We start from the raw sequence: 16734 nt of genomic DNA, 5'->3' as shown, positions 1-16734 counted from the left end.
CTGGCTGATGTCATTTACATTCCAATCAGGAGAAGATATCTTCTTGGCGTGCAAAGCAAGGCTGCTTATTTAAAAAAATATATCTGTCTCAAATTAAATATTTAATCACGAATAAAAAAGAGGCACATGCGCATTTAAATCTATGCAAACATAATATAAGAATATGTTTAATTCATAACGCATATGGACAAATGCAACATTACACTCCCTTACAATAAATATTTCATACGGAGGGGGGGCGTGGAGGAAAGATCAGTAGCTTCCAATTTTAAAACTGCTAGAAAAATAATCTACAAGAGGGTAATCACAGGCGCCGCGATACATTTTTCAATATAAATTGCGCCGCCTTCTCCGGGCGAATTCACGCGCGGCGAAAATTAACATCAGAATAGCTGATGCAACTGCATTACTGCCAGCATGGAGCAAATGCAATTAGTCTGACAGATGCAATGCTAAAAGGAGCGCTCGCGCTGCAGACTGCCATCAGAACTGTGTGCCTGTGTTGTTCCTAATGCATGTGCCCTGTGGGGTTATATAACCGGTCACAATGCACTTCTCCAGCCTGCTGCTCTGTCTAAACTCCACTGCCCCCCGACTAACTTGTTCGGGGATCTGTTGGGGGCGGTCAGGCGGAGCAGAGATTTCGAGAGATGACGTCGCACTTGATACGGCGGTATCGCTTCTCCCTCGCTTACTTATTTATTTAGACGTAGTGCAACTGCAAATTAAAAACACCTAGTTCTTCCTACCCCGTTTTCCATTAGTGTATTTACATGGACCGGGGTCAATTCCACAGGAAATTAATTGCGATTCAAGTCATGGATTGAAAAATGGAGATTTTCTTTTTTTTAATTTCAGCTTCAATTCATTTCCTGGATTGGTTGAACTTCAATGGTGAAATTGAATTGACCCCAACCCAGATACATCAGGCCCACTTAAAGTATGTGTTATGTTGCGGATATGCATCTAAGAATTGTATAAGCACTTTAATTATTCTGTTTTATTTCAGGAAAAGCTATACCAACTGTAGACAGGGGGAAGGAAGGGGGGAGAGAGATACAGAGACAGAGAAAGGAGAGAGAGATAAGCGTTCTCTCTAAACGAGAAACGCTGTTAATTAAAAAAAGGTTGAGCGGAGAAATGTGTAAACAATGGTACTTGATCTAGAAATTGCATGGCAATTTAGCGTACACTGGTAACATAATTCAGTCCCAGTGACAACATTATCTGTTCATTTAGCTTGCCTTTAATCTTTGCTTTTGAATGAATGGGGTAATGTGAATGTGACCCCTCCTTTTTCCCTTCGACTGGGAGGGATTTGGGCTGTCAAGCTGCTCGACCATGCCTGTTTGTTCATCTCCATATATAAGGTCAATTCCACGGAGGGTCCACCTACCACAAAGATATGGCAGCTCCTAACAGATTTACTGACTAGCTTTTTAGTGCACATAAGTATATAGAGCAACATGTACCTTTAATCATACTCAGGACAGGCCTATGCAATAAGTCCTCTTTGTAATACATATTCCACTGCTAACAACCTTCAGAGCAGGGTAACCGGTAGTTATCTTAGTATTTATGGTGTAATTGAAAATTGGAGCACACACACACACACACACAAACACACAATGAATAGTGAACTTTAGAACATATTATGACTTTGAGCCAAATGGTGGAGAACCTGAAACAGGATGAAGCTGTTGTTATCTGCATGTATGATTTCAGAGCCATGGCTGAAGGCCAGTCGCTAATCATCATCACACAGCAAACAGTGGACCTGGAGTCCCCATGACAACAGGCAACTGGGGCCGCATGTATATTTGCAAGAAACATAATATAACTTTGAAGTCAGCGCTCCGCACCTCCCCAGGTGAGCTGGCTGCACAGACATGATGGACCCCATTCTTCGCAGGCACACACAGACATCAAGAGGACATTCACACCTCCTATTATTTTTCCTGGTGTTAAAATTACAAAGATAAAACGTGGGCCCACAGGCCCAAGGTAAAGTAGCCCGTCCAAGAAGATGCGTCTCAGAAATGATGACATCATCTAACCATCTGATTACACTCTGATTTAGGTATCAGCCAGCGCTGACAGTTAAAATTTTACAAAAGCCGGCCATCTCCCTTTCCCCGTTTCTTTTAAACCCTTCCCTTTCTTCTTTCATTTGACAGGTTTCTCCAGTGGAGAATGGAGCCAAGTTTCAACCACACTACATCTTCTTCGGATATAATTAAATCTGTCGTCATTGCGTTGATAACACTCAAACATTTATCACCATTGACTTAGGTGGGCGTTTGCTCATTGAGTGCAGTTTCTGAAAATAATATTTTCTACTAGAAATACTAGAACAAACATCTGTACCTACATTTGACTTTCTTGCAAGCTAAAGCTGTTGTTGTTTATCTGTTCGCATGGAGTATTAAGTTAGACATTCACAGGCTACTGAGTGTGGGGGAGGGAGAGGGGGAGGGGTGTATGATGAGGGTCTACTTTTGTTTGTCAGGGGAAGCCACCCCAGCTAACACCAGTACAGATGGACAAATGTCCACAAATGACAAGCCAGTTCCCATCTCCATCCCCTCCCCTGGGAAATCTGATTGAAGAATAGGAGAAAAGAAAAACAGCAGATCTGCTCACGACCCCCCCCCTCCTCTTTTTCTCCCCCTTCCTCACAATATTCAAGGACCCCCCCCCCCACACACACACACACCCTTCCTTCTAGCTACAGCATCCAGCACTCACTATAAACACATTTGCATATCATTTGTAAAACCTTGAATCTGCAAGTTCTTCACTCCTGGCAAGATGGGTCAACAAAGTTAACCTGCAGGGACCCCGCTGCTTGATATGGTCTTCCATGCAGCCGGCGAATGACAGCGCCCATTTATCTTCCACGCAGAGCGTCAGCGCAGACGGGAGGTGTCCTCCCAGACCGCTATCTGAGACCGCAAATCTACAAGTAAAACACGGTGATGCATCCTCATCATCCCGGCCTAAAGGCCTTCCTCTCTTTAGACTCCCCTTTTGTGCCAAGTCCAAATAAACTCACAATAATAACTAGAATTAACGAAAGATGGGAGAAACCAGCAATTAATTAAAGCTTAAAATAATTGTGAAATATTTCTGTTCTTCTCCGCCTCTCTTAATGCAGTATGTGTTTATGAAATATACACGGCTAAAAAAAATGAAAAAATAAACAAACGGTGATGCCAGGAATTTCAATTATAGTGTTCACGTAAAGTAATTGTTGGCATTTGCTGCCATTTCGAAGTCAATTGTACCGGCGAGAAAAAGCTTTTAAGGCTCGGAAAAGCAGGTTTGGATGAGCAATATTAAACTGCTTTGTTATTAAACCAATAATATGTATGCTGACATGCTCTTGCTGGGTTTTGGTATTGTGCTGTTCGCAGCAAGCACGCAGAGGGCTCCGAAACGCTTTCTCATCACGACATTGTCATTTGTAACAACGCTTACAGTGTGCGGTGACAGCACTGGGCTGGCGCCAGCCAGCTCTGCTCCTATGTGGGCTGAAGACAAAGCCCGACAATCATCGGGCTTCTGTTGCGGGATTTCTCAATGTAAAACACATTCACATCCCAGAGACTTCAATGGAATCATTTGTTTTTAATAAATGGACTGTAACGCAGTTAAAACGGTCGTAATAAACCTTTCGGTCCCCCGTGTAAAACGCGTCCCCGCAGAACCTCGTTAGCTGATTGAAAATATCGCACGTCTCACAGCGGACCTTCACAATGAGCGATGTTCTGAATGAGCGCGCCGATCAGTAAGAACCAGAGACAAAGAACATAGTTTGCTACCGAGATACAAAATGGTGGCTTTCCGCAAACGTACAAGGACCGCAAGAGTGCAATCACGACAGCACTGCTACCGACTCATTACCAAATTATTCCTGTTGGAGATGGGAGGCATTTATTCTGACATTTCTAAGGGAATCATGAATGAGTACTGGTGAATGCATGCCAACGCCGCCTTCTGTTCCACCCTTTTCATTGCTCGAGTGTGTGACACAAGCGCAGTTAGCTACTGGAGTTATTCTCCGGAAGTGCGTGTGCACAAGCAAGTTTTCCGGTCGGATGCCCTCCGACCTACAGTATGTCGCCTCGCTATTTTACGGTAGGCTACCATATGCCTGGTGGTTGCAGGCGGAAAAAGCCATGTCAGGGTTAAAAAAAAGAAAACAGAGTGTCAGCTTAAAAAGGTAAAGATTGGAGAGACTCAAACAAGAACCATTAGTCATAGCAACACTACCGTCTAATTTGGAGGGCTGGCTTTTCAAAGACTGGCTGTAATTATTCCTTATCGCACACTTTTAAATGGCCTTGTTGATACAGCGCGTTCTGTTTCACACGCTTGCATTCCCGTTCCCATAATGATACATGATTTGTATTTGTATTTTGTGGCATACAATGACTGGGGGAGAAAGCCAAGGCACAAACCAACTAATTGTTAAGCTGAACCGGAGGGCTATTAAGGCCACAACTGCACTGCTCTTCAAAATGTAGTCAATTATTTCTGCATGAATGGCCTTGTGCTATGCAAACTTATAATACACTGCAGCTCCCAAGTCAAAGAAAGCCTATAGCAACAGCTTTTGTAAAAAAAAAGAAAAGAAACATACATACAATAAAACAGATATCGCGTATTTTTAACTAAACAGCGGTTACTGTGATATTTTCTGAAGGCTGCTTTCTAATTTTGAAGCAGGCCAAACCACTCAACTTTATGACAGTTAATTACAGTGAAATACAAAACTAAGCAAATTCATCCCAAGGGTTCACTGCTGTCAGTACGGTATGCAAAAGTCAATGAGTTACTACCATAACAACCTTGAGAGGAGAAAGAAATTAAGGTTTACACAACCAAATTGTAGAATTCAAATAAATGTAGCCAAATGTGTCATCTATCATAACCATTTCACAGTTTATTATGCCACTTCTGGGAATGTTTCAAACTTGTTCTGCTCAATACGCATGAAAATCCGTTCAGCTTTAGTATACCATTGTCTGTTTATTTTATTGGTAAGCCCGATATGCTTAGCCATTAACTTCCAACGGACGTCTGAGGTTACATTGCGGGTCACTTTTGACACCACATTTCACCAGTTATTAAATTATTGCCCGGGCTGAAGTTGGAAAAATATGTCACGCAAGTTTGAAAACGACAACCTTGCCCTATTTAAATGGCCTCCATTTCTCATGCAGTACATTAATGTCATTCAGTCGCAGAATGACTTGTCCCCTGTTATGTCGGCGCTGCAGCAGAAATGAATGGGGAAGCATAACGCACATACAGCGGGCATCTGCAGGGAGTCTGCAGCAGTACCTGGAAATGAGTCTGTGGGGGGTGTTCAGGGTGGGGGGGGGGGGGGTGAGATGGGCCAAGCAACCACAATAAAACCTAGAGGGCCTCATGCATAAAGCCTTACGTGAGGTGATTCAGGAATAATTTGCACTCCATTCAAACAGAGCAGTAATGATTCCGAAATATGAATCATCTTCAACCGTGTCGCTGCCCTGGTAAAAAAAAAAAAAAAGCAGATATAACAGAAGGGATTCCATTTTGTGTCCGTTTAGTCATTTATCAGCGTGACAGATGGAGTCGTCGCTGACACTTGTGGGAAATAAAAATCTGAGGTCAGAAACGATAGCGGCGCTGGACCAGGGTGTTTATTCTGAGTAGCAGGACCGGACTGATCTCAGGTCAGCTCGCGTCCGTCAGCGAATGCACGCATCAGCAAACGGCAGCTATGCCACCACTCTCAATACAGCGGTGTCGGAATGAAGTCAAACCACGCTGAGAAATGCCTTCCTTTAAAAAAACCTACATCCACTTAGAGACAGATGTTTGACATAAATACAAACACATATACCAGTCTGCAACAGAAAACATATGCTATGGCCTAGTGGCATATGTTTGCAGGGATGACAGACAAAATAAATTAAGATATAAAATTAAAAATTAAAAATTCCATATTAACATGAACACAAAAACACAAAAAAATAATTTCGATAATTGAGCATATGGGAACACTAATGCCTTTTGTGTTCATGCGATGCATGGCTGCCCATGTGACGCACTCATGATCTCTGTTATGTGTCACAACTGCTCATTAATACGCATCACGATCGCCAGAGTCAATGCTGGGAGCTTTGAACTACTGCCAGACTGAGAAGTTCTACTAACAGAACTTTGACCTCTAAACGTATAACTTCAACCTTCATTTAAATCTGGAATCTCATTGTGTGTGTGTGTGTGTGTTTTTTTCACATGCTGAATCCAACCCCAACTCCACCCCCTTGTGCTAACTGCAGTACAAGGGAAGAGAAAAGATTAATCAGTATCTTGCTCTAAAAATACCCATCTGAGCAGTTCACATGCTGCTCAAGTTCCCCTTAAAGCAGATTTGCTATAGCTGTTGAGCTTATTGGCTATTGTTTTCGATGGTGAAGGGGAAAAAAAAAAATCCCCTTTCAAGGATTATTAATAATGTGATGTTAAAAGCACAAGGCTGAACTAAATACAGCACTCCATGTGCCATTTAAGAACATTACATAATAAAGGCACACAAAATGTGCTGACCTTCAAACACTCAAAATCCATTTTACAGACTGCAATAAATGAAACTAAATGGGCCGGCCTTTCAAATGCAAACAATCTGCTTAGCATAAGAACCCAGTTGAACAACGCCCAGCCTTATGTTATTAATTACTGGAAAAACACTGCGCTTTGTCTTCACCTCGCTGTCATTTCTACGAAGCGGGATAGATGCCTTTCAGTAACAGCATCTCAGCTGACCTCCTTATTCCCAGCGTATTTTGTCTGGGAATATGGGCCGATACGAGCGGACGAATACGTGGCGTCCGTCCAATAAGAGCGACCGGCTGTTTACGTTCACATTTGGGCCTCTGACTGCATACGGAGTTGGGGTGGGGGGGGGGGGGGGGGGGGAAACATTCTCTGGCAGCAACCGGCAATAGCACGCGGTGGACCATAAACAAAAAGAAAAACGAGACAAACGACAAACAGTGTACAAAAAGGCTCGGCCGAATTCGCGATATAGCGAGGCAGGAAAGCAAAAAAACGATAAAAAGCTCGCCTGAGACGGACGTCACGCGGCCAGTGACGAGCCTGCATAATAACGTCCTTACCCATGACACCATCTATCAACAGCCATCTCAATATTCTTCTCAGGAAAAGGAGCTGCTTCTGGGGCCAGCATGGAGGGCCTCTGCCGCTCCACTCTCTCACATTCCTAAAAGCCTCGCAGAGAGGAATAATGACTAACTGTGTACTAAGAAGAGGAGGAGGAGGAGGAGGAGGAGGGTGGGGGGGTACAAATAAATAAATAATGAAAACAAAGGAATTCTGCCTGTAATAGGGAAGTAATGTTTTCCTGATGGCGCACAAAGAAGTCCTTGAAACACTATTTGCTTTAAACCTATTATCAGATATTTTTGTGTGTTCTTTCAGATCCATGTACTCAGACTCATTAAATGTTTATGGGGGAAGGCGCGCGGATGTCAGTGCGGCAATAAATCATCGAGGCTCCGAAGCCTCGCGAAAGCAGCGAGCAATCCCTGCAAATCAGCCGGCGTGTAACCTTACAAAGAGTTAGATGAGATTCCAGAACAATAATTAAATGCTGCATCAGGCTTTAAGTGACATTTTATTTCAGACTCCAGTATATAAAGCAGGTTTTTTTTATTTTTTATTGCCGGTATAAAAATTATTCTGAGCCCCTGAAAGGAAGGTTCCATTTTTTTGGCATGAATTATTTATTTTCCCTGTAAGTAGTCTGCTGGGGATACAAGAGACTAAAAATCAAGCTCAATATTTTCTTTCTGGGTGCAGCATTCCAAATCAATGCACATCATAGCCACATTTCTGAAGTTACTTAATAACAGCAGAGGAAAAAAAAGCCATTCAAGTGTTGACATGCAGTGTTCTTTCTTGAAAGCAAAGCAATACTTTTGAACAAGAAATGTCGACTCTCCATCTCCTGAGGATTTATTGCCAAGAATGAGCTCTTTGACTAAAGAGAGCCAGGAGCATAATTAGTGCAAATCACAGTGGAGCACACTAAAAATAACAGCACAACCTCAAATGTCAAACCTAACAGATAATCCATTCCTACAAAGTGAGTGTGAGTTATTGGTATTTCGTAAAAACATACACGCACACACAGGCACAAACACACAAAATAATTACTATATCAAGAAAACACCGACATTATACGAGACCCTTAAGCACGGGATGAACACAGAGGCTGTTTGTACAGAGGTTGAAATCAATTTAGTTACACAATCCAGGAAAGATTACTTTCTGCGCTGGTTTGTTCACAGACAATTGTTATGCCGATTACATCATCCCTTACTACAAATTTAACAACACCAGGACTCCTACACAGCAGGTTCCCAGCACTTTAATAAAGTATTTCGTATAACTCAAAACTGTCAGCAGGCTTAACTGCAGAGGCCCCAAGCAGCATTAGAGGAAATAGCAATTTGATTTTAATTTGACAATGCATTACAAAACAGTAACTGGAATTTTTACATTGCTGTCTCCTCTCGGAAGTCCTTTCAGCTGAGAACATTATCAGCCTGAATTTCTAACGCAGTCCATATTCACAGCAACAACATGACACAAATAAAAGAACACAGGGGGATTGTGGGAAGGGCAATGTTCAATAATGAGGAGTTTAAAAATCCTTTCTGAAAGCTGGTGATGGTGGGCCAAAATTCCCCAGGAACCAGAGGAATGATTTAGCCATCATGTAAGAGGGCTACGGTAAATACGAGCCCTGTGTAGACAAGCTATTGTCTTTATGAGTTTCTGGCTACGAGCCCCATCGTTTAAGTGCGGATCGAATGTCAGCCTGCTTGCATTTTAAGACTTACACCCCAACAACTGGAAACCATCACACAGGGGAATGTATACCTTGAAATCATTTGGCATTCAAAAAATATAAGTTAAGCATTGCAGAATTAATCTGATGTGATAAAACAGTGACCCTGCAGACATATTGAGCTAACCGCAAATGACATGTGCACGCCATTTTATTTGAAATCCCTGTACACGTTAACCTCCTGTGTGATGTTACTCAAGGCAGTTCACCGATGGAGGTTGTAATAACCTGCATCTGGCTGTCTTGCATGTTATTCATTAAGGAGTAAGGGAACAGCATACCTCCCTGTACAATTGTACAAATTCCACTCAGGAGGAAAATGCTTTCAGATTTTAAGAATTTTTCTGTCAGAAACAAGAAGACTGTAGGGAATAGTTCTACCGAGACTATTACCTGGGAAACAAGTAAAAAAAAACATTTCAGGCTTTCAAATTCTCTTTGATTTAGATGTACAGATGATGTGTACAGCCATCAACAAAATGAAAATGACTGTGCTCTAACAATCCATACAATCCAAAATTAAATAATGAGCCAACATATAATGCCATGCCTCATTTTCAGAATAAAGCAAAGGATCGCTACAAGCCATTTTTCAGCATCTGTAAGTAGTGGTGTGCACACTAGAAAATAGTGTTTACAATACCTTCTGTTTTTTTAGGCCTTCATACAATCCCTACTTGAGTGTCTTAGATGATTACTATGCAGTATAATTTATATTCAGGATTGTACATGGTTCCATGGCAGACCTGAAATGGATCTGTTTGTAACATCTGGATATCATTAATAACCTGAATTAAATCCACCCAAGACAAATGCAGGCTCTAAAGAGGCTCTGATGGAATCCTGAACATGTTCCCAGTTCAGGAAATGCTTATGTTTTGCGAAATGTCGACAGCACCGTTTGAAACAAACAAACCACGAGTATTTAATTTTCTTTTCATCCCCAAAGGGGAAACTAGGACAATTTCATATCCTATGTGGTCAAATGAAAAGCTTGCTATAAATAGCAAAAAAAAAGAAAAGAAAAAAGGATCTTCTGCAAATGTGCAGAAATGTTTATTTAAAGCTGCGTGCCTTTGCAAACATGGAGGATTGCAACAGGAATTGGCCAACTAATTCTCTCTTATGTTCCATAATTCATCTGGCAGGGAATAACAGCATATAGGAGACAAGCCTGATGTTGCGCAATATTCTAAATAAAAACTTTCCATACGCTAAATGATGAATCTTTTCCCAGTATCTAATTATTCAGATTTTCCATGAGCCACATGTTCTCACCAGAGACTGGCCCACTTGTGTGTACCTTCCCAGCACCTTAATGGCACTGCACTGCTGTTCTCGGGAAGGAGCTGCATATTTTTTGATGCAGCCAGGAAATACCAATATTATGCTGAATAATTCCCCAGAGACTAAGCTCAATCCTCAGAATATTTTAATAAGCATACACCGTTTCTTTCTGCCGCTTGAAACACAGCTACAATTACATACATGCACACAGATAGAACTGCTGAGATCTGCAACAGAAATGACAGTTACTTTCACACGTGGGAAGGGGGGGGGTTAGAAAAGGAAATAAATGACCCATTTTCATTGCAGTATTTGTGTTAAACATACCCACGGTACCGAGCGAGACACAAAATGAAATTTGAATGCAGCCTGCGGATTGAAAGCTCAGACCTATTGGGGCAGTAACGTAATGCTGTTTTAATGTGATTTATGGAGGTACAAATTATCAGCAAGCTTCAAAATAAAAGCCCAAACAAAGGGCATTTCGGTGATTAATAATAATAATGCCTTCTCGCTGTTATGCGCATCTTTTCCATTAGACAACCAGATAACCTTCATGCACTCATTCATCAATGGTATGCGCAAATCAGACAAAAATAATCCACCATTTTCATCATGGAAAGCTAGCCTGGACAGACCATTAAATTGACAAAAATATTTCCAGATGTAAGGTAAACTCCAGATGAACACAAACAAAACACCCACCTTATTTAAAAAGAGAAGAATGCTCAATGACAGGCCAAAGACCTCCACAAGACTAAGCATTAACATCACATTATAAACAACAACTGTCAGCCCAAGTAATGAGAGGTTCACTTCAATATTATTTTACTAACACAGAACTTGTTCGTATCCTTAATAAACCCTTATAGTTCTTTCCTTAAACTCAAAGCAGGAAATGATCTGAGACTTAGAAAGACTGCAGAGGATTTACACACATCATCTTGGAAGCTGTGTTCAATAATTTACCAGTCCTTCCATTGCCCATATAAACAGACTCATCATTCCCAGAGGATGACTCCTCATACAGCTGAGCTGGGCTTTGTCCTTCTGTCAGAGGGGAACTTCTTGCCATCTGGAACTTGCGGAGCGAGAGCAAAACATTTTTAATACAACTCTTCACTGTTTGTTACTACTAGTTGCAAATTGGGAAGAGATGTGTTTCAAAGGCAACGAGGAATGTACTGCAATAGCTGTGGAAAGCTTCTGCAAGACACTCTGTGAAGCAGAGGTCAAGGTCAGGGCCTTCAAAACCATGTAAAGAGAGGTTCCCGCCTCCTGACCAGTCACAGAGCGGGATCCCCACCCCTCGTCCACCTGGAGCACGGCCCAGTAAAGTGGGGACCAGACAGCGGCAAATTTACAACTCGCTGTTTCCTTAAACAGAAAGAAACGAAAGAAAAAAAATCACATGTTCAAAGAGGCAAGTACTGTACTCCCTGTGGCACTTCCATTAAAAAAATGAAGGAAAGCAGGAATCTCGATTCGCTCCAAGGAACAGTCCACGGATTACAAAAAAAGCAAGGCTGCAACGTGTTGTTCCGAATGTATTTCCAGAGTACAATGTTCAGCAGAATTCCCCCCTTCTGTTGACTAAACTTGTCTGGACCCTCTATGAAATTCTTTGGACTTTATTTCTTCATTGCTGTGTTACACGGTTCAGAAAACAGCTTGTCAAAGAGTTCTCAGAAAGCAGGGGATTTTTCTGCCAAGTAACCATAATTCCAAGCATAAAAAAGTACTTTCAAATTTTCTCAGACGTGTTTTGCATCAAAAATACAATCGTTCCCTATGTAATACAAACGGCATATGGTAACTCTTGTGAGAACAGTGACTTCATAGCATGAGACCATGAGACTTATTAACCCTGTCTAGCGTTAAAACACTGTTACTGAACTGGACTCTCTGTCTGCTTGTTGAAGTACTTAATAAAAACGCAGATTCAAAGTTTAAGAGAAGTTTAAAAAGCAGAAAGGCATCCATATAAATCAATGTAGCTACCTGGCAAATAGCTTTCATTGTCTTACCCATTTTAAGCATTTTCATTTCCACATCAAAAGCATATATTATAAGTGCTGTAGGAGCTTTTGAAGATAATTAACCCTTTCAACAACTGTGTCACAAGGCAATTCTAGCATTGCTGTCTTTGTTGGTTCTTCTCAATCCAGTGTCTACTGGTCACACAGGGAGGGATATGATTTAAACTGAGTACGAATCAAGGAGCAAAACAAAGGCTAATTAGACAGTTATGGTAATTGCTATGACAAAGACCCCTAAGCCACAGAGGAAAATGCTCTTGTTGCATCTCAGTGGCACACCTACTGTTGAAGGGTCAAAGGTCACTGGTTACAGGATGCAATTACACACGTGGATGTTCTCTGATGAAGAAAGACCCGTAGAGATAGATGACTCTGCTTTTGAAGAGTGAAAGCTTTGCCCTGTGGGTTCCTTTCGGTCAGTGCTACCACCACCACTTGATCACTGAGAGAGTTATTTTCCGTTCTGTTAACCACAGCGCTGTGACCAAATTTCAATTGCTCCTATGAAATTTTACCTCAAGGCTAACAAGACTCCTCCAACACAACCCCCATATATACACACTCACTGAGCACTGCATTAGACCTGTACACCAGCTTGTTAATGCCAATATTTAATTACAGACCAAATGTCAGATTGGGGAAGAAATGTGATCTAAGTGGCTTTGACTGTGAAATGATTGTTGGTGCCACAGAGGGTTGTTTGAGTATCTCAGAAACTGCTGGGATTTTCATGAACAACAATCTCGACAGTTTGCAGTTTTTTGTTTTGCGAAAAACAAAAAACATCCAGTGAGCAGCAGTTCTGAGAGCAGAAACTTATGAATGAGAAAGGTCAGCGGAGAAAGGCCAGACTGGTCGAGGCTGACAGGAATGTGACAGTAACAGTAATAGCACAACATTACAACCGTGGTATGCAGAAGAGCTTCTCCGAACACACAACTCTTAAGTGAATAGACTACAGCAGCAGAAGAGCAATAAGTCTAAAGAATAAGTCTAATAAATACCTAATAAAGTGCTCAGTGAGTGTATATAGCTGCTTCTACGCTCTAAATGTTGCCTTGTTTGGAAACTTAACTTTACTTTCATGTCCAAGGTTCTTTGCAGTGGATCAAATTCAACAATGGCCATCAAGCAAAGGCTCATTAACATCTTTGGCAATAACATTTTAAAATTAATGACTCACATTACGCACGCATGCATGAACAAGTACGCATTCATAACCAAGCACACACCCACACAGACATGCGCACACACACATGCACACATAAATACACACACACACAAACACATGGACACGCACGCACAGGGTTGCGACCCCTCACCGAATTCGTCGCAGATGCTCTCGTTCTCAATGAGAGTGGGGTGGTCGAACGTGTCGCGGCAGTAGAGGATCTTGGTGTTGTTGCTAAGGGAGGCAATGCCGCCGAGGGCCAGCACCACATGGTCTGTGAGCAGAGAGGACGGGCGCTCGCGCAGACGGGCGATAACGGACCGGTACCGGCAGTACTGCGGGTAGCTGAGCACCAGAACCTTCCGCTCTTCGTCGTCTTCGCCTGAGGAGAAAGAACAGACAGCGCACCATTAAAAAAAGAAAGAAAAGAACCAATCACAGTCCACCAATCATCTGACTGTTTTACAGTGGGCCCACATACAGTATTCTGCAGTTTAGCAGTCAGCTCCGGGGAATCGGGTGGCCCCATGTACAATATTCACTGCAGGCCTCAGGCATACTACCTATTATGTGTGACCAAGCAGCTGTTTGCACATGATGCTTCCCTGCGTGGACTGGCAGTGGAGAAATGTCTGGGACAGGAGCCATGTCATTCGGTGTAGTCAGATCACAGCATAGCAAGTGTCATACAGAGAGAGGCTCCTGCTTAACCAAGACGTCACCCAAACCCGAATGAACTCCGCTAACAAATCACAGCATCAGGTCGCATGGCATGGCAGGCAGTTAGAGACGCACCCCACCGCTATATCCTCGAAATATTTAACCCACCATTCTGCTATTGCCAGGCAGCTCGGTCTGCATAAAGCCACAGCCAAGAAATGGGAATAAAATACAACCCGCTCCGCGCAGTCGAAAGTGAGCTTGCGTCTGTTGCTGCAGTCAGAATCTATCCGTGTCAAAGGATGTCAGGTAGAACACTATTGTAAAAGCTGACACACAGCATGCCACTCAAAACAACACAATGCTGAAAATTGCTGTGTTTCGCGGAAAAGGGGCATCAAATCACTGAAATATTTTTACACCGAGGCCCTTGCCACCAGTGGTTTTCCACCCCACTCCCTAACCTACTTTCTCAGGATGACAGAAGACTTTTAAAATCTATTACACGTCGTGAAATTTCCGTCCATCACATCTTTTGAAAGGCAAGACTGCAAAAACCCTGAGTTGCATAACCCAGACAATTAGCCGGTGTATTTCTTCTGCATGGCATTTGCGACACAAAAAAGACTTCAGATAAACTTCCTGCACATCGCTCAAGGTGACAGGGAAATAAAGCAGTGATGTTTTAATACTGTACATAGTGTCCCCAGCTCTGAGCTTTTAGTGCAGACAAACAAAAACACACACTTCAGGAATCTGGTTAATCTCTCTCTGTCAATGTTATGAATCGCTAACACCCTTTCCAGAAATTATAGTCCTTGGTGCTTTTCTCATTCCAAATATACTCCCAGTTAATTCCCAGTGGACTTGTGATGTCAGTGCTTCCCATATGTGGGGAGGAATGCTGCATCATGTTTTCCCACTACTGTAGGCCCAAGCTGCCACATTATTCAGAACTAATCTTCCCAGACTTACTGAAACCCCTACCTTAAATATAACACTGGCCCAAATGTAGAGGAATCATTCCACATTTCTGATAAAAGAAAATATTTTTTGAAAATGTTTGGAAATATTTGCTCAGTTTGTACATAGTTTGCCCAGATATTACTAATAATTGAGTGCAGTATTCTCATACGGTATACACATCATAGTCACGTTATATAGTAAAATTACATATACGGATCATAGTAAATGATGTAGTAAATGTTTATACAAACATGTACAGGATGAGTGTATTATATATACAAACATAAACACAACATATATTTCCTTTGTCGTGGTGGATTCACTTTTGCGTTGTGTGTTTGCACCTCACATCAGAGTCCTGGAGGCACTGTAGTCCTCGCGTTGTTGAGCTTAAGTTTACAGCAGGCAATCCCACTGTCTCGTTCCCTCAACGACACAAAACCCTCTCAGCTCTTCTGAAAACCTGACGACACACCTTCCTTCCTCCATGGCCAATCAATGTGTCTGAAAGTGCTTTGAGAAGATCCAGGATTTTATAGGCTACCACAGGCCCGCTAATCCCGCCTGGAGAGTCGGCCCATTGTGTTGGGTGCATTCGCTCTGGGCAGCGATGAGACCAGAGAGGAGGGAGGTAACCCAACCCCCTTTCGCTTCACAGCCATTTCGTTAATAAAATCTACCCTTTTTTAAATAAAGGGATCCTTATCTTAGCAATTTAATTGGTTGGGGCCGCACTATCATTAGAGAGCAGAGAAAATCACATTAGGCAATTTTCTTTTAATACTCTTGACAAGCGCCCTTTGTCAAGAAAACAGGTATGCACAGACTGGTTGCAAAATCAACCTCTGAATCTGCTTGACTAAGCTTCACATGTCTTATCAGATCAGGAAGCATGAACTCCCAATTCTTAACCATGTCAACTATTTTCTCCTGATTTACAATCCATGTCTTCCCATAGAAGGTCTAGACAACTGTGGGAATATTTACAGAATGAATATTCCCACAGAATGAATGAATATCACGATGTGATCTGACTAAAAAAAACATACACCCACACACAACAGTTGTCCTGTTATGGTCAAAAAATGGGAAAATTGTACTTATATTGTAAAATATTTTTGGGATTACATAAATTAGTCAGTTATACAGGAGACCAATGTCTCTACAAAGTTAATGTTTTCCTACTGGTGCAAAATGTGACAACGACACATATTGGGGGCAGGGCTTAGTGGGGGACAGCCAAACACAAATGTTTTGATTACAACTTACAAAGCAGACAATATGATCCCAATAACTAGGAGCTTAATAATTTCAAACCTTATGTAGGCACAATTATACCGGGCCTGTTTTTTATTCATAGTGTAGAATTAAAAAATGAAAGGCTCACACCTTATTCATTTGTTAACAATAATGATTCATTAATTATTAATAAATGTAAGTCAGAGGGCATTAATGCACCAGATATGGTCAGCTTGACATGGAAGAGTTTATCCCTGCACACAGTTGAGGACAAAAACAAAAACAAAAATATTAATGATGTAGTGGCACTCAACATTTGCCATGTTCTAACAAGAATGTCTTTTTCAGCCAAACCTGAGATACATCTATGAAACAGGGAATGGCAATGGTCACAACATAGATGCCAGCTTTCCAACTGAAGTGTGCAGTTTTTGTAAATT

At 41.8% G+C, this 16734-nt stretch overlaps 1 protein-coding gene across 1 annotated transcript in view; it reads right to left on the bottom strand.

Annotated features, from left to right (window-relative positions):
- arid5b (AT-rich interaction domain 5B) overlaps positions 1-16734 on the bottom strand; it is a 67626-nt gene that overhangs the window by 29073 nt on the left and 21819 nt on the right. The window contains exon 4 of the mRNA XM_061221846.1: positions 13581-13811. Within this exon, the coding sequence (XP_061077830.1) occupies positions 13581-13811 (231 nt within the window). The remainder of the gene's footprint in view (positions 1-13580; positions 13812-16734) is intronic.

Source organism: Conger conger, chromosome 2, assembly GCF_963514075.1.
Source record: "Conger conger chromosome 2, fConCon1.1, whole genome shotgun sequence".
Taxonomy (NCBI): domain Eukaryota; kingdom Metazoa; phylum Chordata; class Actinopteri; order Anguilliformes; family Congridae; genus Conger; species Conger conger.
The sequence above is the reverse complement of the archived record's forward strand: the minus strand, read 5'-3'. Positions and strand labels throughout refer to the sequence as shown.